This window comes from Perca flavescens, chromosome 18 (assembly GCF_004354835.1).
Source record: "Perca flavescens isolate YP-PL-M2 chromosome 18, PFLA_1.0, whole genome shotgun sequence".
In the NCBI taxonomy this organism is placed as follows: Eukaryota; Metazoa; Chordata; class Actinopteri; order Perciformes; family Percidae; genus Perca; species Perca flavescens.
In genome coordinates, this window is record NC_041348.1 from 5,736,668 (window position 1) to 5,760,626 (window position 23,959).

Genomic DNA, 23,959 nt, shown 5'->3' on the forward strand with positions numbered 1-23,959 from the left:
GTGTGTTGTATATGTATGTTGTGTGTATTGTGTGTGTGTGTGTGTGTGTGTATTGTAAATGTGTGTGTGTGTGTGTGTGTGTGTGTGTGTGTGTGTGTGTGTGTGGTGTGTCTAGTGTGTGTGTGTGTGTGTGTGTCTAGTGTGTGTGTGTGTTGTATATGTGTGTGTATGTTGTATATGTGTGTGTTGTGTATTGTGTGTGTGTATTGTATATGTGTGTGTATTGTATATGTGTTTGTGTGTAGTGTGTGTGTGTTGCATATGTGTGTGTTGTATATGTGTGTGTGTGTATGTTGTATGTGTGTGTTGTATATTGTGTGTGTATTGTGTATGTGTGTGTGTGTGTGTGTGTGTGTGTATTGTATATGTGTGTATTGCATATGTGTGTGTGTGTGTGTGTGTGTGTATTGTGTGTGTGTGTTGTGTATGTGTGTGTGTGTTGTGTGTGTGTTGTATATGTGTGTGTGTGTGTGTGTGTGTGTGTTGTATGTGTGTTGTATATGTGTGTGTGTGTGTGTTGTGTATATGTATGTTGTGTGTGTGTGTGTTGTATATATATGTGTGTGTGTATATGTATATGTGTTGTGTGTGTGTGTGTATTGTATATATGTGTGTGTGTGTTGCATGTGTGTGTGTTGTATATGTGTGTGTGTGTGTTGTATGTGTGTGTGTTGTGTATTGTATATGTGTGGTGTGTGTGTGTGTGTGTGTGTGTGTGTGTGTGTGTGTGTGTATTGTATATGTGTGTGTTCAATTTTATTTATATTATCAAATCATAACAAAAGTTATCTCGAGACACTTTACAGATAGAGTAGGTCTAGACCACACTCTATAAATTCCAAAACCCCAACAATTACAGTAATTCCCTCAAGAGCAAGCAGTAGCAGTGGCTATTACGACAGTGGCAAGAAAAAACTCCCTTTTAGGAAGAAACCTCGGCAGACCCAGACTCTTGGTAGGCGGTGTCTGATGGGCCGGTTGGGGGCGTGATGAACAGTGGTGATAATAATCACATTAGAAGTCACAGTGACTTCGAAGGTTATCGTGGAAGTTCATGTCATAGCAGGGCACATCGTGTCATACTGAGTAGTGCAGTCTCTTATACCGGATCCTGACTACTCTGTGCATAGGAACATCATATTAAAACTTACATTACTTTTTTATAAGACGTTTTTATTTCATTGTAAAATCTACTGTTGTAGATTTCAGTTCAGTTGTTTGAAATATTTAATAAATAAGCATTAATTGCTATCTGTGTGTTTCCTTATTTTAGAATAACAAAGATAGGATTATATGCACTCTTTCATTAGAAAAAATAACCGTTAACATATTTACAGTATAAGAAGAAAAATAATCGTCATCGAGGTAACTTGTTCGATTAATCGTGATTTATGATTTTAGCCAAAATCGTCCAGCCCTACCTCAGACCCACAAAAATGTGCAAAGTTGCACTACTTTGGACTGTCTTTGACTTTGAATTCCCGAATTTAAGGACGTTTCAGAATCCCACACATGCAATGCAAAGCACAACCAGCTACAAAGTGGCAGCAAGACGTATCTGTACTTTCTAGGCCGATTTCGATTTTCATTGAGTTAGGCCAGCTGATACAGATTTTAGCAGATTCAGATAAAAACAATTTTAACCACTTTACAGCACACACAAATATTTATTTTCCATCTTTTCTTTAATAGAACATTTTTCACAGAACATAGAAAATTTTTTGAACAGATAATTGATCACTACAGTATAAAATAGAACTATATGAATTACTCCTGGTGTGGGAAATTCACACACATCTAAAGTGTGGAACCATTTCCTTCTTTTTACATCCAATATCGAACTAAAAAAATTTGATTTTGGTGTCGTCCTTCCACGCCCTACTTTTTCCTTGGCGGTGTTGCATATTGAAAACTCGTTATCTTCTGCACACATGCTGAAGAATTTCCAAACAGCTGACATGTTGCAGGTTAGTTCACAAGGTATAGTGTGCGTGTAGTGCGGACACGCGCTTCACACCGTGAACGGTTACACGCGACACACGGCGGAAAAGTTGAGAGTCCGTTTGTGTGTGCGCGCATCCTTGAGAACTATAACTCATACAACTTATGTTGTCAGTTAATTGTAGCATTGACCGGCATAATCAGCATTTGTCAGACTGACCTGCCGGTCACGGCCGAGCACGTGAAAACTGGCCAATTCCGGTCACCGGCCGGTAGGGTTGGGCGTGGTTTGGATTTTAAAGATTCTGATTCCGGTTCTTGCTTTTGATTCCGGTTCTTAGCAATTCCGATTCTTTGAGGGGTGGAGTTGAAACGGGTCACATGCTTATTTCACAAATAAGAGGAAAGTTTTATTTTGATTCAATGGTGGTTTGCAGTTTTCCAAGGCTTTTTCAATGTAAAATAAAGCCACACTAGATTGCTGCTTACTGTGGTCCAAGGCTGCAACATAACAAGTGCCTGGCCGCTACAGAAACTAAAACTTGCGCATATTAAATTTGGAACCCATGATCAGATTTGAAACCAAATCCTCCAAACGATTCCAAGTAGGAATCGGTTGTCGATGCCCAACCCTACCGGCTGGTCTGTTGGTGCATCTCAAGTTACCCTTTAATCTTGTCCTCTCTAGGGGAGTGTCATATGTTGCTGGTTGGGGACCCTGGCACAGGGAAGTCTCAGTTTCTGAAGTATGCAGCTAAGATTATGCCTCGCTCTGTACTCACAGCTGGAATTGGATCAACAAGTGCAGGTAGGTTCACTGTCAGCTCTCAGGTTAAAGGAGTTTGTTTTCAGTGCCTCATATTTGCCTTTTATTAGGAATTTGTCATCAATATCTTGATTTTCTCATAATTAATTTTACATGCTTACATACAACATATCTAATCAGTTTATGTATTACTGCATTAACTGAATTTAACTCATGTAATTTGTCAAAGGACTGACCGTAGCAGCGGTTAAAGATGGTGGTGATTGGCATCTGGAGGCAGGAGCCCTGGTCCTGTCAGATGGTGGTTTGTGCTGCATTGATGAATTCAACAGCATCAAGGAACATGACCGCATCAGCATCCATGAAGCTATGGAGCAACAGTCTATTAGTGTGGCCAAAGCTGGGTAGGACAGCCATCCATACATGTTCACGTGCTCATAGAATTCCAGTGTCATCTAATTTTAATGGGGGTTTAATAAGGCTACGCTATTGGGTTTATCCCTTTCGCGCACACGCAGTCGTGAAGATTTTCTTTCCTGCCCTTGCGTACAGCACAGGCTTCAACTACGTCCGCAGATACTGTATATATACAGAGCGGATCCGTTGTTCATCTCCCACTTTTTCTTCAAGCTAGCAGTATGAAGACAAGGTCGACTTCCAGCGGTGTTCGCCTCTGCCCCAACTGCTGGCTACATCCTGCTGCCGGACCTCCATCCCCGCTGCGAGACCTGCCTCGGCGGCGCTCACACCGGCCTGGCTCTCACACCGGCCTGGCTCTCACCCCTGACGCCTCCTGCCAGTTCTGCGCCTGCCTGCCATCTAAAGAGTTTAACCGGCAGGTGGAAGCTTTTCTGGTTTGTCAGGCTAGCGGGGAAGGGGATGGCAGCTGGACAGACAGACGGGAATCCGTCAACACCCTGGATCCGCTGGAAGATGGCTTTTTCCACGAGCACGAGTCCGATTGCTCGATTCCCTCGGATAACGCCTCCGTCACCGGCTGTCTCTCCTCCCCCCTGGGAGTACTGGACCTCGAAACTTGGATCGATGCCCTCCCATTGCGGCTCTCCCCATCGCTGAAACGGCCAGGGGCACCGTTTCGGCGGCCTCATGCGGCTCCACCCTCCACCGCTAAGGCGCTCTTCTTGGATCTGCCGGAGATCATCAAAAAGGCGGCAGACCAGAGAGGCATAGCGCTCCCGGCTGAGCTTCCAGCCCCCGCTCATGGCCTCTTGAGCGGGGATGTTCACGCTCAGGAGCCGCCCTCCTCACGGACTCCACTCTGGCCATGCTTCACGGAGCTTCGGCCTTCGTGGTGGAGGCTCTCTCCCAGCCCGGGAAACTGAAGGGTCCCGTCTCTCGCTACGCCCCGTTAACTCGGGTTCAAGGTGACACAGAAGCGGGCTTCCGTTGTCCTGGCGAGTCATGGCGTGGCAGACTGTGGCCCAGCGAAACATCTGGCTCCACATGTCGCAGCTACACACTGACGTCAGACGCGAGCTTCTGTATGGCCCCATAGCTCCCGATGACCTATTTGGGCCCCGCCTTCAGACAGCCACGTCCCACCTTCACCAAACGGCCGAAGACGCAGAACGGCTTCGATGGCTCGGCTATTGGAAGGTGGCTCCTCCAGAGCAGCGCCGTCGCCATGACAACCGCCATAAAAGGAAGCGCCCCGCGGCCTCTGCTGCAGCGGCGTCTTCCCAGGCTTCGAACTCCGCTCCTCCGCCCGGCCCCACTCCGCAGCCACTGCCGGCTCCACATTACGGGCAGGCTTCACAGAGCCGGAGGACCATGAAGGTAGCCCCCACCTGGTCTAACCCGCCACCCAAGGAATAGCGGCGGTGGCAATGTCAGGGCGCGGGGAACGTCTGTCACTCTACGGTTGAGTGCTGGAGACGCGACAGCCCTCTTAAGGGCCACTTCACCCATCTAAAGAGCAGTTTCCTCTCAACCAAGCAGCCCTTGTTCCCACTGAACAGTGCGCTGACAACATGAGTCGTTCCCCACACAAGCACACACCAGCCAACCACAGCACGCGTAGCTCCACTTCTCTGTCACTATGCAGGCAGCGGGAGCGAACACTCGCGCACTATGAGCGGTCCCACTCAGACATTCTTCTCCCCCGGCTATGCCAGCGGGATGAGGCCGACAGTGACCCGGTGGCCGCTCCCGCCCCACACGGCAGTGACCAGACGCCGCCCTTTCAACCGAGCCCTACCATGGGCAGGGCGACACGATCACACGTCTCGCTCAGCGGCGAAATTGGCTCTGCTTGCTGGCCATGTCTGTAAGCAATAGGGCTGGGTACCGAACGTCGATACTTTTATGGCACTGAAAAAAATTCTACGATCCTATGAGTATGAAAAAAATTATACATTTTTCTGTGCCAAATTTCGGTTCCAAAAGCGTCTGAACGCTTAAGTGCAAGCTTATCTGTCCTCTCTGCATACTGACAAAGAGCAGAGCTCCGACCGACACTCACACGGAGAGGTGTGGACGGAGTAAACTACGTCGTCGGCGCTGTAGTTTTGTTGACGTCACAGGAATGCCGATAAAGTGGTTTCAAGTGTAGTTACAGTTTTTCAAAACTTCACGCTGACAGCGTTTGCTGCAATATGATATTAATGGCGAGCCAAAAGCGGTCGCGGTGCTGTTGATGTTACACTTCCTTAGAAGCAGGCACAACGGTGGTTTCACTGATGACTGACTGACAGGCTGAGCTCGTAAGGCAAGGCGACTTTATTAATGTTACTCTGAGTGAGCAGTGTTACCAGAATTTTCACTTGTTGTGATTCACAATTAAGTTGGAAAATAAAAGCTTTGTGTTTAATGTATTTTTGTTGATGTTGAAATGGATTTTAAAACACATGGTATCAAAAAAAGTATCGTTAGGAATCGGTATCGAAACTGAGGTATCGAAATTGGCACCGGATCGAACGATTTTGAACGATACCCAGCCCTAGTAAGCAACCCACAAACATGCACACGTCTGCTTTCACAGCATAGCACGGCATGGATGAGTCTGACACATGGATGTCAAAGCTGGTAACACGGGGCTACACACTCCAGTTCGGCTTTGCGGGCGTGTTAGAGACAATTGTGTCATCTCAGGCAGAGTCAGATGCCATGACGTCCGAGCTAGAGGAACTACTGTCAAAAGGGGCGATTTCCCACGTTCCCCCAGTCCCCACGAGGGATTTTATTCCCCCTACTTTCTCACTCCAAAAAAGACAGGCGGGTTGCGTCCCATTCTCGACCTGTCCCAATTCAACCGGTGCATTATGGAGCGGCCATTCCACATGCTGACTGTCAAGCACATGTTGGAATGTGTGCGCCACCATGAGTCCACAGAAGTGAACCACTGACGAATACTTTCACATCCAAATTATTCCCAGACACAGGAAATTCCTGCGCTTCTTTTTCCAAGGGGCCCATTTCCAGTACAACCGGCTGCCGTTCGGGTACTCAATGGCCCCCTCGCACTTTTTCCAAGTGCATTTCTGTTGCGTAAAAAAAGGCATCGGAGTCCTGTTTTGTCTGGAGGATTTGCTCAATCTGGCCTGCTCTCGGGAAAAGGCAGCGCTGCAAACTATGGAGGTTTTGGTCTGGAGATCTGGAGTTTGTCCCCGGGCGCTGTCATTGGCTGCCCACTGCTCCCTTGAGGGATGGGTTAAATGCAGAGAATGAATTTACATACATGTACGTGTATGTGATAAATAAAGTACCTTTACCTTTACAATTCAGAGTTGTTTGAACTGCAGGAATCTGTTTAAAATGACCTTAATGAATAATGCAACAAGAGTGAAGCATGTAAACTGCGCGGTTTGTTTATTCAGAATGGAATGGATCGCAAATGGATCTGAATGAGGAAACATTAAAAAAAAACAAGCCCTCATGCTCGGAGAAGTAACAAGAGGACGTTGAAGGCTGACTATCATCTTTTCTGCCATGGCGAGCCTGCTTCATGTGTCTGTTTATCATCCAAGTCCCCATTTTATTTGCTGTCATAGGCGAACAGTGTTTTTTTTTTTTTTTGAATTTGTTTTTCATTTGGAGGCCACAGTTCTGAGACAAAAGGGTTTTAAAGCACTTAATGCACTCTACACATGTTGTCACTACCCACGACTTGTTTAAAATGGTTACATACATCCGACTTTCCTCCAAACTTGCTCAAAGGTAATTCTCCTGTTTTTCTTTTTTTTTCTTTACATCCTCAAGCTCCATGTTGCACTTAAGCTTCGCAATACAGGCCGATGCGTGCGAGAGGAGGAGACTCCGCGGATGACACATTTTGCATTTTGTAACTGAAGTCCAACTTGTGTAACTTTTTTGACACATTTGTTACTTTGGCCTAAATATAGCCTATATAGATAATATTTCTGATTATGGCATAGCTTTCTCCCCACCCAATTAGGCTATAGTAGCCTAATGATTTAAAAAAACAAACAAATTCTTGATCAAGGGCCCGGCCCTGCCCGAGGATAGTGGCAGAAAATAACGGTCGGGTTGGGTTCGGGCAGAGAATCTAAACTCTAAGCCAAACCCCTCATTCACACAGAAAATTCTAACATTCTTTTCGGTCAAGGGGGTTTTCCCTCAAGGGTTTTTTCCCCTTGCCTCATGACAACGACCCGGAGGAGGTTTTCCACCGGTTATGCCCGGTGCGCGTGTTATCACAGTACGTTTTACGCATGGCGGAAATAAGGCAGACAGGGCAGCTGTTTGTAAACTATAGGGAACACTCCCAAGGAGCGGCCCTTTCAAAACCGCGTCTCTCTCACTGGCTGTGCGAGGCTATCACCCAGACCTATAACACGGAGGGGCCAGACCTATGATGCTCCGTTGTATGTGTGCTATGCCTGCTGCCTCCCCCCCTCCTTTTGCACTGGGTGCTGGGAGGCGAGCGGTTTCTCATATGTTGTCACTGATCATGCACGCCTATTGCGGATTATGCGCCCTGCAGGTGTTTTTTTTTTTTTTTTTTTTTTTTTTTTTTTTTTTTTTCCTGCGGTCCTCACCCCGCCTACACTGGGTGCTGGGTGGAACGCGGGTGTCCCCATAATTTACCAATCATGATATACTCTCTCTCACTAACCATGCACGCCTGTAATCATGATATGTGCCGCTGCATGTGTACTTGTCTGAGGCCCTCACACCCCCTACACTGGGTGGCTGAGAGGAACATGGACGTCCCATAATTGTCAATCATGTACAACTCTCACTATCATGCACGCCTACACTCATGGCTTGGGCTTTGCAGCCAGCTAGGTCAAGTCATTACCATGGCAGGCCCTTTTACCAGAAAAACGCTTATCTGATGCAATCTCCTGCCAGTGCATGAAAGAAGAAAAAAAGGAGGAAAAAAAGAGTATAAAGAGTATATGTTCTGCTTGTGGACTCTGTGTCGCAGGTGGCCTTGACTACATCAGCTTCGCCCTAACCCAATAGCGTAGCCTTACGGTAGGGTTCCACACAGCGAAAGTTTGCCTCAGGGGCGTGGTCGCGAAAACAACATGCAAGACCGCAACATGTTTTTAAATGTCCCGGGCTGTCAGAAGACAGGGTGGTAAAAATGCACAGCAGCAAACCATCGGTAAAATATTAGCTCATAAATTCTCTGGTAACCTGGCTATGTAGCCTAGCTGCCTTGCTATGTTTACAATGAAATGGCTAGCTGAATCATTTTGAGTGTTTAAACTATCTCCAGTGGTCTATTTGGTTGTGTGTTGGCCCTGTTTAAGTTCGTCTGACATATAAACAACAATCCGTGTTGCTACAAGCGTCAATGTTTGCCAACAAAACATGTAATCAAACAAACGCACAAGTAGCCTAGCTAGCTAGCTACGTGGCTAGGCTACAAGGAAATCCAATGTCCGAACATGCTAGCGATTAGCCTGTCGGCTAGCTGAAAACTTCCGAGTGTTTAAACTAACATATTCAGTGATCTATTTAGTAGTGTATGTGCCCTAACTAAGTTGGTGTCATATAAAACACAATTTGTGTTGATAGAAGTACCGATGTTCATGTAGAAACATTTCAATCACATCAACATTTTCATGATACGGCGCTGATAACCTCCGCCATCTTGGTCAGACTTTTTTTGTAACTCCCGCCTCCAAACACAAACACACTGACCTGATTGGTTCTCGAGTGGTCCTCATTTGAATAAAGTTAAACTTTCGTCAACTTTATTTCGCTCCCTTCTGCGATTCGCTCTCATCTCGCTCAATCAGGGCGAATTTCGTCTCCATTCAACCTCAATGAGAGCAATGCGAAATTTCGCTGTGTGGAAACCTACCGTTGGAGGGCGAAGCCTATAAGTAATAGAACGATAGTTACGTATTGTAACTCCAGATTCTATGAGCATAGGCACAGCCCTCTAAGATTCGGGCCACCTGCTCCTGTTACATTAGCTGAAGAAACCGCTGATGTTGGGAGATGAACGGGTCCGCTCTGTATATATACAGTATCTGCGGACGTAGTTGAAGCCCGTGCTGTACGCAAGGGCAGGAAAGAAAATCTAGACGACTGTGCATGCGCGAAGGGATAAACTCAATAGCGTAGCCTTAAAGGAACACGCCGACTTTTTGGGACTTGGTAATTTAGCTTATTCACCGTAACCCCAAGCGTTAGATAAGTCCATACATACCCTTCTCATCTCCGTGCGTGCTGTAACGCTGTCTAGTGGCTCCACCGGTAGCTTAGCCTAGCACAGAACATGCAGGTGAATGGTTCCAGTAATCCTACTGCTCCGAATTGTGACAAAAGTGACAAAATGTTCCTATTTACATGTTGTGATTTGTAGAGTCAAAGCAAATCACTCCGCCCAAGTACACACATGACAGGTGTCAACAAAAACAAATGTAAGTGGACAAACAAGGAGACAAGATACTTAAATAAATAAATTTTAATTTACCCTAAAAATATAAGCTTTTTTAGATAGCAAAAATCTAAGAAACGCCATCATTTATCAGGAGCTCGTGAAGGAAATGACCAACAAAGGTTACAACAGGGACATTCTAATGTGAAAAAGCTTAACGTGGTTTAATGTATCTAAACAACAATCAAACATCACCGGATTTATCATGGTCATATCTTGTCATGAACACTTAAGCCTGTCAAAAAAAAACTAAATCGAAATCCAACGATTATAGAAGTTATCTCACGTTAATGTTTTCTTCATCAGTGGCCGTATGGCGAGGAAAAAGCTTAACGTGGTTTAATGTACCTAAACAATGATCAATCGTCACCAAATTTCTCTCTGATATTACCCATCATAACCACGGAAAACTGTCAAATAATCTAACCCATTGTCCAATTATTATGGACGTTATCTGACATAAAGCGTTTCTGCTTCAGGGCAGGGGTTTGACTCTCCACGGTTCTCATTGGCTTTATAAGTCCTAATGTGAAAAAGCTTAACGTGGTTTAATGTAGGCTACCTAAACAATGATCAATCATCACCAAAAAAATCCTCTTCTATATTGCTCATCATAACCACTTAAACTGGTCAAATCTAACCCAATGTCCAAATATTATGGACGTTATCTGACATATTAACGTGAGATAACTTCTATAATCGTTGGATTTCGATTTAGTTTTTTTGACAGGCTTAAAGTGTTCATGACAAGATATGACCATGATACATCTGGGGATGATTGATCATTGTTTAGATATTAAACCGTTATATTAAACGTCCCTTACGACAAGCCGTGGGACGTCCTGCGGAGTACATGGAAGGCGCTAAAACAGCTTAAAAAAGAGTTTGCTCGCAGCGGTGCCGGAGGGAAAATATAAGGCAAGTTCCACCTTTTTGATGAGCTGGATCAGATCCTCAGCCAAAGGCCCATCGGAGCTTATAGCTTGGCTTCTAATATTAACAACAACAACTACTTCTGTCTAGCAAAACTTTGTTCGCAAAAGTTTGCTTGAATGTTGTGTTATTCAGTGCAATAATGATTGGAAACACCTTTAAAATGTCTCCAATCAATTCGATATCAGGGCTCCAGACTGCGACCAAATGGTCGCATTTTGCGTCCAAAATTTGAGAGTGTGCGACTGAATTTTACATCCAGTCGCACATGTGCGACCAGCAAATTTGCCCCCGTTTTTTACACGTTAAATGTCGAAATGTAGGTATCTTAGCGCGTAAGCTCAAGCTCCTCTCTGAAAATTGACTCACGCACTCGCACACACACGCAGAGGTGCGATCGGCGCAAACTACGTCTGCTGTTTTGTTGAAGTCACAGTGAGTGATGCCGATAAAAGTGGTTTCAAGTATGGTTACAGTTTTTAAAAACTTCACGCAGACAGCGTTTGCTGCTATATGATATTAAAAACAGTCACGGTGCTGTTGACGGTACACTTCCTCTGAGACAAGCAGCAGGCTCAACAGTGTGCAACTGTGCCCTGGGGACTGACTGACAGGCTGAGGCTGTAAGGCAAGGCAACTTTATTTCTACAGCACCTTTCAGCAACAAGGCAACTCAAAGGGCTTTACATGAAACATTAAAGAGCAATTGAAAACTGTCATGATGAAAATACAACAGGCTAAACAAGTTACAGTGAGTAAGAAATGAATAATTATTCAATTTAATAGGTTGTAGGGATGGTTTGGGAGGAGAGAGGGAGGGGTTTATTTTTATTTTTGTTTAATTTCTTTAGAGTGTAACATATTCTAATAAAATAACAATGTTCTAAGTACATAGGATAAATAGGTTTGGAATTATTTTTACAACTGAAATAATTGTTTTGTAATAACAGAGGAAGAGGGAAAGTACCGAAAAAATGTACCATAATTTCAGGTATCTGTACCAATATTGGTTCGATTCGAAAGGTACCCAACCCTAAGGGTAGTAGCCTAAACAATACATGTTTAATTTTAAGGTGAATTCATTGTAGTTGTAGACCAGAGTTGGTATATTTTTTAAATATTTTGTCTACTGTCATGACAGCAATGGTGCCTTCTATGTTGCATCTTCAAAAGTGACACTGAATTTGAAACGGCACATTGTAATTTCTGCATCTATTATCAAAGTATTTATTAGTAATACAGTGGACATTAGTAGACATGTGAATATTTGGTTAGCATCTTGATTTACGGTGTGTGCCCCTAAATTTTCTGGTTGCGCCCCTAAAATTTTCAGTAGGGGGCCACTGTGCTCCTAGTGAAAAAAGTTAGTCTGGAGCCCTGGATATACCAATTTAATCGCAAAACCGCATGTGACGTCATTACGCATAGGTTTTTATTCGCTTTAAAGCTGTTGGATGGAAACACACTTTCACCAGCTTTATTCGCATGAGTTTTTTTTTTTTTTTACATTTAGTGGATGGAAACTTAGCTATAGAATCTGATTTACAATATGTAACTATCGGCATATAAGGTCTTTGAAAATAGCAGCGTCATCACTGCCTCTCACCAGATCAAAGAGGGCAATGGTGATCACTAATAAGGTGACCCAAAAACATTTAACTTATTTTATTGAAGACGCTTCTAAAATTTGCAGTAAACAATGTCAGAAATAAAGTCAAAGAGTCTTGTAGCTGTTGTTACCTACCAACAGCTACAAAACTGTGCATGTCATCAAGGTTATCTGAACGGCAGGATTTAGAGTGAACAACAAAAAGAGAGAATGTGTTGTAGAAAACCTGTGATGATGCGAACACTTTGCATTTTACATAAAACAATGTACATTTTTTTAGAGTAGACCCTTTTCTACTGTTTATTCTGTATCCTAGTTACAATTCTCTCTCCTCTCTCCAGTATGGTGTGTAAGCTAAACACTCGAACAACCATCCTGGCAGCTACCAACCCTAAAGGCCAGTACAATCCCAACGAGCCGCTGTCTGTGAATGTAGCTCTGGCCAGCCCTTTGCTGAGTCGTTTTGACCTGGTGCTAGTTCTGCTGGACACCAAAAACGCAGAGTGGGACAACATCATCTCCTCTTTCATTCTGGAGGACAGAGGTAGGGGATTATTTGAATTTGTATATGAAATGCTAAAAGCAAAACGACTAATTTAGAAAATGAATATTGGTATTAATATTTTAATGATTGTTGATGTGATAATTATTGCAATATTATCATTAGCATTATGTATGTCAATGGTATAGTGAAAAGATTGTACATTATCATTCCAGGTAGAAATCAGTATATCAGTAACTATTTAGAGAGAGAGAGAAAGAGGGAGAGAATTTATAGCAGTTGGCATGTTAACAGTGGCAATTATAGTAACAATAAAGGTAATAGAACCATAACTAGTAATAATAGCAGAGCCGAGTGTAGTGGGGCGTTGAGCAGGACCACGGCAGCAACTGCAAAGACGATTCAGGTGCCACCACAATCCAAGGAAATCAATAGCTGAATAGATGAAATTTATAAATGCAGTGTAACATATATGCACTAAAAAAAAGATCTTCAATGCCTATGATCATACATTTATTAAAAATTGCTAAATATTTTTTTGGCAGAACACTGACAAAAATACTCTATAGGATAAGGATTCATTATTAACCTTGTTTTTGTATTTAAAACATTAAATACTTTTATTGTGATTTTATGTCGTAACAGCAATAATGATGGAATGCTGTGATATTTATAACTGTTTCTAATTTGGTCCCATTACACATCCTTTCCCTGAAGGGCTTCATGATAAAAGTGGTAAAATGTCAGTCCTCTTCTTTTGTGTTCAGGACTGCCTGCTGAGTCTGCCAGCCTGTGGTCCATGGAGAAAATTAAGGCTTATTTCAGTGTGATTAAACGCTTGCAGCCGCAGGTGTCTGAGGAGGCCAACAGCATCTTGACACGTTATTACCAGCTGCAGAGACAAAGTGACTGCCGCAATGCTGCCCGCACCACCATCCGCATGCTGGAGAGTCTTAGCAGACTGGCTGAAGGTAAGGATGGAATTTTGACTTAATTTTAATTGTCATTTGAAATCAATTTAAATCTTAGGTTGGTTGACCTTGACTTGATCTCAGCCTTTTATTTAGTGGTTGTGGTCAGTTCTTAAAATGTCCTAATAGTGAACCTGAAGTATTTGCCTTTCGCGTTGACCACTGTTAATTTGTACTACAAAATCTTTCTCAAACTAAAAGGATCAGAAGTCTAAAATGTTAATATAGATAAAGTCAGCTACAAACTATACAAATAAAATTATCCATACTCCATTTTATTTCTATGCTACAAACTGTTAATTGGTCAAAATGGCAGATAGTTGGAGCCTCAACATGCGCCCGCAAACACGGTATGTGCGGTCGAGCTAGAGAATGACTGAAGAGAGGTAGCGCCTAGAACAAAGCCGTGAATCAGAAATAAAATGTTTTTGCAGATTCAACAGTTTTGTCTCGTCGCAAATCTTTGGTCTGTAACTGAGCTTTAAACTCAATACAAACATTTTAACAACTTGTCTACTATTGGCCTAGGCCCAGACATCGGTCTTTGGATGTCCATTGACAGTTTCTTCTCTCACACAAAAGTTTTAAAGGTAATCCATGACATTGTGTTAAGAAGGATTTTTAATCTTCTCTTAAAGCAGAAGGAAGATCAGAGAGATTACAAATGTGAATTTTTAACTTTGAATTTTTGAGACTTTTTGGGCTAACTTGTATGTATGACAGCGCTTTACTTATGGTAGTTTAAAATACTTCTATTTTAGGTAAATAATTAGGGGTGTAACGATACACTCAGCTCACGATTCGATATGTATCACGATACTGGGTTCACGATACAATATGTATTACAATATTTAGAAAAAAATGCAAAAATTCAACTGAAAATCAAATAACAGATTTATTTAACATTAACAGTGTTCAATAACTGTCTTGTTATACATACAACTTAAAGAATGTACAATACTTCAATATAAATCAAGATTTAGTTTAACCTTCTGTATGTAAAGTCAGACGTCATATCCTATTCATTGGAGCATGAATGCAGTGAATGTAAACATGACGCGGGTACGGTAGCTCAACCAATAGGATTAAACGGACGTCATAGGACGGGACACACAGGGCCGATTTTCGGCCGTTGGACAGTCTGGCGAGGTCAGTGACACGAATCTGTTCGTTGTGTCCCGTGCTGTCGTCAGTCTGGGGGGCTGTCGGCGTTCATTTTCGCCGACCTGACATGTTCGGTTGGTGGCAGGGCAGTCGGGACTCACCTGGAAATGGCGAGCAGAATGAGGTGACTAGAGTCTCTCAAAATCTGATGAAAATCTTTTAAACTGACCTTTGTTGATCTGAAATGAAGACAGATTCAGCAACTGCATGGCCTATTTCTCGCTTAAAATGTTTTCAGAAACCCGTTTCAGTGAACTATTTTAGTACAATATGAGATCGTATTCTGAACGGCCACCATGACAGTCTGGCTTTGAATTTCCGGAGAAAACAAACCCAAGTGACGCGTTCGTCCAATCAGCTGCCGGTTGTCATTTCTTGGGCAACAATACAGATTACGTCTCGTCTCCTCTCGTCTTTTTGATGTGTCCCAAGGCAGTTTTTTGCATATTGTTCTATATCTATGGTTTTTTGGACCTCGGGACTGATCATCTCGTCTGGCTTTTCTGCCGATGGTCGGCCGTCTGGTATGTGTGTCAGCACCTATATGGTGGTGGTAAAAAAAATAAAAATAAAAAAATAAATAAAAAAAATAAAAATGTATTAATTAAAATTATAATAATATTGCCATACCTCTACGATACATATCGTAACATTTTTGCATCGCGATAAATCGTACCACGATATATCGTTACACCCCTATAAATAATATATGGTCTATTGGTGAAGTAGCATTGATCACTTTGAGGGGAGATACAAGTTTTTTCCTTGACTGTTTTTTACTCCTGACTCTCTTACTCGTTAAAAGTATTTACATTGATGTCCTGCCCCCCTCTGCCTGTGCACAGTTTTTAATGTGGAGGAACACACACTTGTCATATGTTGATGCAAGCTTGGGGCACTTGGCTTGATGAAATGTATTTCTCTACTAATGCAAACGCATTAGTTAGGCAGGATCATTGTCACGTAAAAATGACCTTGTATAAAGGCCTGAATCAAGAGGGCGATTTCTTAATACGATTAATCATGCAGCCCAAATACGTAGATACTAAGGCTGTTGGAACGAAGTCAAATGTAATTTCAATAGTAAAAAAAAAAAAATTATACTAGAAAACACAAGGCATTGTGAGGTCTTAAGATCACAGAGAACGTTACATAGCGAGTAACATTAGTACAGGGGGGATGACAGGCTGTGGCTGGAAATTGGAAGGATGGGAAATAGTTTTAACATGACTTTAAAATCGACCTCCACTAAGCCAAAATACTTGTTATCATTCGTTAGCTTGTTCTGGTTTTCTAACTGCATCACGAGTTATAGGAGCTTAGCTGGGAGCTTCATGGACAGCTGAAGTTTATACTAGCTGCTCTACAGCTGTCAGAATTAGCTTCCACTTCATATATTCCCTTCTAATAGCTCAGTAAAGTGACAATCTGCAAGAAACAGATGCTTATAAATAACTAAAATAGTAGTGACAGCACTGTTTGGCTTAGTAATCAATGCCGTTAGCATCGTGGCTAACACTGTTGTTACTCAGTTTATGACCAATCGTTTTGGCTGTGCTTTCTAACATAATGTCATTCCGCTAACCTTACGCCTTTACAACAGAGCCGCTTCACTACACTTGTTAGATGTTTCATTACAGAATTCTCTGTTGATTTGTGTTTGTCGCTGTGTGCTCGTGGTAGAAAATGAAGGTAAACAAAGCTGTATATATATCTATAAACAAAGCGGTGTGTCGGAAATTCAGTGCGCCATGACGTAGGTCCCCTTCAAGGCCAGGCTAATGTTTTGAAGTCCCTCTAATCTAGGGGACAGAACGTGTAACAACAACCACAGGCTGATAGTGGCATTTACAATTCATAAGCCTGAGTAGTGTAGTACATATTAATAACGGGCAACATTTGAGCATCAAATATTTGAATATTATTTAATATAAAAAAATAACAAATGAAATTCAAATGGTATTAGAGAGGAAGATTGACAACTCTAGTAGGTACCTTGCTATACATAGCAAGAATGGGGACATTCTCACCCCACCTAAAAAAAAAAGCTTCAGTTCAGTTAATCATTTGTTTCTTTAACTGGTGGAAACGGTAAACCCTAAATTCAAGTTTGAGACTTTTGTATGCAAGAAATCAACTGTGTAGAGTTTGAATATGGGCAGTTTTACGAAAACGGCCATTTGCACATTTGCTCTGACGTTGTCGGACTTGAGAAGCTCCAGTCTAACGTGGCAGCCTGCTGGTGGCTCCCGGGAACACTCGCTTGCCGGCTGGCCAGGGATGCTCACAGACCCCTCTGTCAGCTGGAGCTCTCTCAATAGACTCATGGACAAGAGTCGTTTATTTCCTCAATCGTTTGTTTTAATAACAAAACACAATTATCCATATAAGATAAACTGCAACCTGCGGTTATCTGCCTTTCGGAGTTATAAAGCTCCACAAGCGATTGCAGGCGTAATGTTAATGAGCTCGCTGGTCGGCTGACACACACACACACACACACACACACACACACACACACACACACACACACAAAGTATTCATCCCCTCAAGATCAGTCATTGGAAAATGGACCTTTGGGATTACAGCCTTGAGTATAGTGTGATAGGTCTCTGTCAGCTTTATGGCATGTTTTCGCTATTCTTCACAAAACTGCTTAAGCTCTTTCGGGTTGCACGTGGATGGTGAGTAAACGGCACTTTTTGGATTGAGATCTGGGCTCTGATTAGACAACTTATATTACACATATGTTAACATTGTTGTTTTGAAGCCATTCCTGTGTAGCTTTGACTTTATGCTTGGGCACATTGTTTTTCTGGAAAAATGATCTTATCCCAACAGGCAGATTTATTCCAGACTCGCATCAAGTTTCCTTCTGGATTTCGCTGTATTGATCTGCATTCATTTATTTGTTTAGTCTCGCCAAAAAGCTCAATTTTGCTCTCATCAGGGATAGTACCTTCTTCCAGTTCACTTTAGAGTCTTCAACATGCCTTCTGGCAAAATATAGCCAAGATATCATGTGAGTCGAGGGGTTTTCTTTTTTTACACTCTCATAAAACTTTGACTAGATAATCACCCAGTCAACTGTTAGTGTACTGTATGCACAGTATTGTGTTGTGATGTGGCTGAAACCTTTGCTCCATATATTACTGTATTTTTGTTGGTATACTAATAAATAAAAATAATAGCGATATAAATAAAATCAATTAAGTTTCCTTCTTTAAATGAAATGGCAAACTTTGTTTTGGGCAAAACAAAAATGCTAATTGAATTGTTTTATAAATCGCTGAAACCAACAGAACTGTACCACTGACACAGAATTTGTTTTTAACCTTACAGCTCATGCCAGGCTCATGTACAGAGAGACGGTGACCATAGAGGATGCTGTGATAGCTGTCTCTGTCATGGAATGCTCCATGCAGGTAAGGAGAAAACAAAATTCCCTACTTTGCTACACAAACAATGATCACAAAGGGATTTTTCCCTTTTTGATAAAGGACAGCCACTTCTCTAAAAAAAGGTAAGAGTTAGTTGAGATAGCTAAACAATCCACTTGCTATTGCTTTGGTAAAACAGTTGGTAAAGGGGAGATTAGGGTTCCTTTAGTGCTGGGGTCTCCAAACTTTCTTCATCTGAGGGCTACTTTAAAAAAAACGGAAATGGCCAAGAGCTACTTGCATCACATTTATTTACACAACACACATAAGCTGAATGAAGCTACTGTTTGTACATGTATGAAATTGCAATAGCCAAAGCTTATGAAAAATCTTAACTTTATGTCAAGGTTCATTACTATTTTACACTTTTTATGAGCCACATAGTTAGCTACATCGCTGAAAATATTCCCATGAAGGTCCAAAAAAACATTACCACTTTACACTTCTATGGCCCACAAAGTTATTTACCTCATTTTTAATATCGTCGTAATTTTGTGTCAGTTCAACCTATTGGCGAGCTACGGGAAACCTGCTCACCAACTACTGGTAGCTTCTTTTTGGAGACCACTGCTTTAGTGTGTTGGCACAGAAAGCAACAGATCAGCAGCCACAACAACCTTAAAGCAAGGTTCATACGTTTTATTGTTAAAACTCTGAGGGTAAATTTTAACACAGATTTTTATTCTTATTGTATAATGTCGACTGACATTTTCAGGAATACATAGTCATGGAAATTTGCCGAAAAGTCAGCAAAGGTATTGGTTAAAATATGTATGAACCCGGTTAAAGGTGCAGTAAGCGATGCTGCTAAAAGATTGTTGGTATTTGTACTCAACTGCCAAACAAATACAACCCCCCGTTGAGAATCTCCGCCCCCCAGATTCATTGAAGGGCATTGCCATAGTGACCACTTTTGCTAGTGTCTCTGCTTACAAAATGAAATATGGCAGAATCGACTCTGATGAAGATGTAACCTTACATTGAAAAGTTAGTCACTGTTATGCACCTTTTTTTATAAAAAATAAAACTATAAAGTAAGAAGACATCTGTGTTGCATCGGCGATTCTTTTTTTACTCATGGCAGAATCGATGTTGGCTCACGTAAGTTTGTGGATTAGCAAACTAAACCCACTGCTGTAAAGTTGGGAGCAGCCATCACAAACAATAGCAAACCGACAAGATTGAACTGACCTATTCAAAACAGTGAAACCGCAAACCGTGTAACAGCAAAGCTAACGTTAAGTTACTCATCAGTTTTTATGTCTTTGTAATCACAGAGGTGAATTTTTCAGTCCTTTTCCGCTTTTGTTGTTTCTCTGCCAACTCTTCTTTGTTAACTCCTGACCCGGACGGCATATTCACACGCTTAGCTTTTTAGTTAAAAAATAAAGTCACAATGTTAAGAAAGAACATATTCTTACACCTATACAGAAAAATACAAGATAAGATAGACTTTATTAATCCCACACTGGGGAAATTTGTGTGCCACAGCAGCTCAAAAGAAAAAATAACACAAATACACATTAATGTCCACCAAGGTGGAATTTTTTCTTTGGCTCACCAGACATACAGTGGGGCAAACAAGTATTTAGTCAGCCACCAATTGTGCAAGTTCTCCCACTTAAAAAGATGAGAGAGGCATGTCATTTTCATCATAGGTAAACTTCAACTATGGGAGACAAAATGAGAAAAAAAATCCAGAAAATCACGTTGTAGGATTTTTAATGAATTTATTTGCAAATTATGGTGGAAAATAAGTATTTGGTCAATAACAAAAGTTCATCTCAATACTTTGTTATATACCCTTTGTTGGCAATGAGAAATGTTTTCTGTAAGTCTTCACAAGGTTTTCACACACTGTTGCTGGTATTTTGGCCCATTCCTCCATGTAGATCTCCTCTAGAGCAGTGATGTTTTGGGGCTGTTGCTGGGCAACACAGACTTTCAACTCCTTCCAAAGATTTTCTATGGAGTTGAGATCTGGAGACTGGCTAGGCCACTCCAGGACCTTGAAATGCTTCTTACGAATCCACTCCTTTGTTGCCCCGGCGGTGTGTTTGGGATCATTGTCATGCTGAAAGACCCAGCCAAGTTTCATCTTCAATGCCCTTGCTGATGGAAGGAGGTTTTCACTCAAAATCTCATGATACATGGCCCCATTCATTCTTTCCATTACACGGATCAGTCGTCCTGGTCCATTTGCAGAAAAACAGCCCTGAAGCATGATGTTTCCACCCCCATGCTTCACAGTAGGTATGGTGTTCTTTGGATGCAACATCAGCATTCTTTCTCCTCCAAACACGACGAGTTGAGTTTTTACCAAAAAGTTCGATTTTGGTTTCATCTGACCATATGACATTCTCCCAATCCTCTGCTGGATCATCCATATACTCTCTAGCAAACTTCAGACGGGCCTGGACATGTACTGGCTTAAGCAGGGGGACACGTCTGACACTGCAGGATTTGAGTCTCTGGCGGCGTAGTGTGTTACTGATGGTAGCCTTTGTTACTTTGGTCCCAGCTCTCTGCAGGTCATTCACTAGGTCCCCCCGTGTGGTTCTGGGATTTTTGCTCACCGTTCTTGTGATCATTTTGACCCCACGGGGTGAGATCTTGTGTGGAGCCCCAGATCGAGGGAGATTATCAGTGGTCTTGTAGGTCTTCCATTTTCGAATAATTGCTCCCACAGTTGATTTCTTCACACCAAGCTGCTTACCTTTTGCAGATTCAGTCTTCCCAGCCTGGTGCAGGTCTACAATTTTGTTTCTGGTGTCCTTTGACAGCTCTTTGGTCTTGGCCATAGTGGATTTTGGAGTGTGACTGTTTGAGGTTGTGGACAGGTGTCTTTTTATACTGATAACAACTTCAAACAGGTGCCATTAATACAGGTAACGAGTGGAGGACAGATGAGCCTCTTAAAGAAGAAGTTACAGGTCTGTGAGAGCCAGAAATCTTGCTTGTTTGTAGGTGACCAAATACAATGTGATTTTTCTGGATTTTCTTTTCTCATAGTTGAAGTGTACCTGTGATGAAAATTACAGGCCTCTCATCTTTTTAAGTGGGAGAACTTGCACAATTGGTGGCTGACTAAATAAATAGACAGATAAACATACAGACAACATCTCAGACATAGTAAGTGGAGTATATAAAGATGAAATGAAAGAGAAGAAAATATCAGGATAAAAAATAATAAATATGCATAAATACATTAAAATAGCAGCTCAGTTTGAGCTTTAAATGCACTTTTAGCCGGTCTAGCAGGCCCAACCGGCATCTTCGCTTCTGCTTTCTCTCCCGTCTGTAAAGAGTAGTGTGCAGATCGGAACATTGTGTGATGAGTGAAGATCGGAGGTGTTCACAAGGGAAGAAGCCTGGAGTAAGAATAACGTGTGTTGATCTACTGTGGAAAAGAAATGGTTCGCATTTGTTTGTTTACCATTTCCTGCGACAACTGAATTCCAACGGGACTTCAGTGCAAGACTACAGCTAGCCTTCAGTAACTCTATTACTGTGCAAGCCACAGGCATAATTTGGACTGTTTCCATGTAGTTACATAGTCACTGATATGGTCGTAACCATTGCAAAGCTCAATTACCTATTTTTTAAGGGGAAATAAACTTCAAGCTTTCGTTGGCTAGCAGACTGAGCTAGCTACCAGCAGGACAGGTGACGGTACAAATTTTGAATTTAAACGATTTCTTCACAATGTCTGAATTGAAAACGCATCTTGTTGTCACGTAAGGGCCCTGTTCATGTTGCACAGACATTTTAATTGCATTTGTGTCTGTTAAGAGGCACAAAAGCACTCTTAATAAGATGCCCCAACAACTTTGCCTGACATGCCAGACCCACATCAAGATGTTGGGTCTGGGAACTCACCATTGATAGGGCTCAATCCGAGGGGCGGGATGAACGGTTGTCTTTCAAATTTCCTCTGCACGCAATAGGATAGTGCTACAACCAGGCAGAGCAACGAAGAAGGAAGAGAAGCTAGTTGATGGATTAAACTTTTGCCGTATCCGGTCAGCAAAACTCTGAACACATCTTCCTTTTTTAAGAATGATTTCAGTGCAGTTCTTTTCTCAAAGTAAAGCTTAACTCCAAGTCTTCCAGAAGACCGCTGTTCCCAGCAGCAGCAGCCGCCCACTGACTCTATACACAATGTGATTGGCCTGACTAGAGTTTGGTTTTTCCAGCTCGCAAGTCAACTGAGAGTGCCTAGACACCCCTGGCTGCAAATTAAATTTGCTGCCGCTAGGGTCCGTCTACATTTCTGTCTATTTCGGCTACGACAACTGGCATTTTAGCTAACTGGGAGCTCTGGACGTAGCTGCAGCAACTCCAGTTTGCTAGCACAGATTTTGCTAGTTTTCTTTCCTTGACAGTACTGAGATATATATATAGCGATCAAGAATTGTGTAAAAATCGGCCGGAATTCTCCTTTTTTAAAACACTTTAAATGTGTGTGGTGTACTAGCTCAGTAATCTGAGCACTGACGCCCAGACAGTAGCAAAAAATAATCTCTATTTTTGGTGATTTTGACGATAACGATAATTAGACAATATCCTTTTAAAAATGTGTTTTTAAAAGTCAGATTTACTTGATCACTGATGATAATAATGGGCACAATGTTAAATGAAAACAGTTCTTATTTATTTTCTTTAAAATGTAAGTATTATAGTAAAAACAATTCAAAGACATAAAATACTAATACTATACTAATTGAACTAGTGTAGGGACATTGAACTCTGAGTACACATTCAGTTGTACACCTCTGCTGTAATGTAAATTGTGCAGCATACAAGCAAGATGAAATAATAATAATAAACAAAGGGTTCTGTTCTGTAACAACCATGTCCTTCTTGGAAGCAGTCCTGGAGCTGGGATAGTAGTGTCAGGCCAGGTTTTGATAGTCCTTCTACTTGGCTGTATAGTCCTTCTGACTGGGATTTATGCTGGGATCAGAAATGGTTGGATGTGACCTGACCGGCCCAGGTGAGGGAGAGGCGCAGTTCTGTATGCTTTCTTGATGTTAGATTATGCATGGTCTAGTGTGTTCTTCCCTCTAGTAGCATAAACTACATGCTGGAAGCTGTGGAGTACAGACTTTAAAGACACCTTGTTAAAGTCCCCTGCTATAATATGTATCCCCTCCAGGTGATCGCGCTGCAGTTTGTTCACTATGGTTAGCAGTGAGCCAAACTTGTGCTAACGTTAGCATCGGGGGCTATGTAGACGGCAGTGTGCCGTTTTCGTGGTAAATAAAATGGCCTGTATATTACCGACAGGGCTTCCAGGTTAGGTGAGCAGTGCTAGGCAACGATCCTGCGGTTGGTACTCTATTCATTATGCAAAAAAATGCGGTCCTCTGCCTCTGGTCTTGCCGGATTTCTTGTCTCGATCTTGCCGGTAGCTAGCTAGCTCGGCCTGCTAGCTGCCAACAACAATCCACGGAACGCCCGGTCTGGCTATGTCCTCCGGGATGTTATGACCCGCCTGGAAGGCTCTCGTAACGGCTGTGTTGTATCGTAGTCCTATATTGATTAGTTCAGTGCGGCTGTACTTGTATAACTATACACCGACAGGAGAACTAGTAGCCACTGCACAATCGCCGCCATCTTTGTTGACATTTGTGAATGTATAGCGTTCCAATGCGTGTTTTTAAAAAAAATACTCGATAATGTCTGTTTGCACATCGTTAACACAACAATGACGATATTATCGTAAACGATATATATCGCCCACCCCTACC

At 42.2% G+C, this 23,959-nt stretch overlaps 1 protein-coding gene across 1 annotated transcript in view; it reads left to right on the plus strand.

Moving 5' to 3' along the window:
• Positions 1 to 2,616: 2,616 nt before the first annotated feature.
• Positions 2,617 to 23,959, plus strand: part of LOC114573513 (DNA helicase MCM9) — a 29,998-nt gene continuing 8,655 nt past the window's right edge. Inside the window, exons 1-5 of the mRNA XM_028605751.1 lie at positions 2,617 to 2,749; positions 2,937 to 3,111; positions 12,471 to 12,673; positions 13,399 to 13,602; positions 18,109 to 18,191. Coding sequence (XP_028461552.1) covers positions 2,641 to 2,749; positions 2,937 to 3,111; positions 12,471 to 12,673; positions 13,399 to 13,602; positions 18,109 to 18,191 — 774 coding nt within the window. The 5' untranslated portion in view covers positions 2,617 to 2,640. The remainder of the gene's footprint in view (positions 2,750 to 2,936; positions 3,112 to 12,470; positions 12,674 to 13,398; positions 13,603 to 18,108; positions 18,192 to 23,959) is intronic.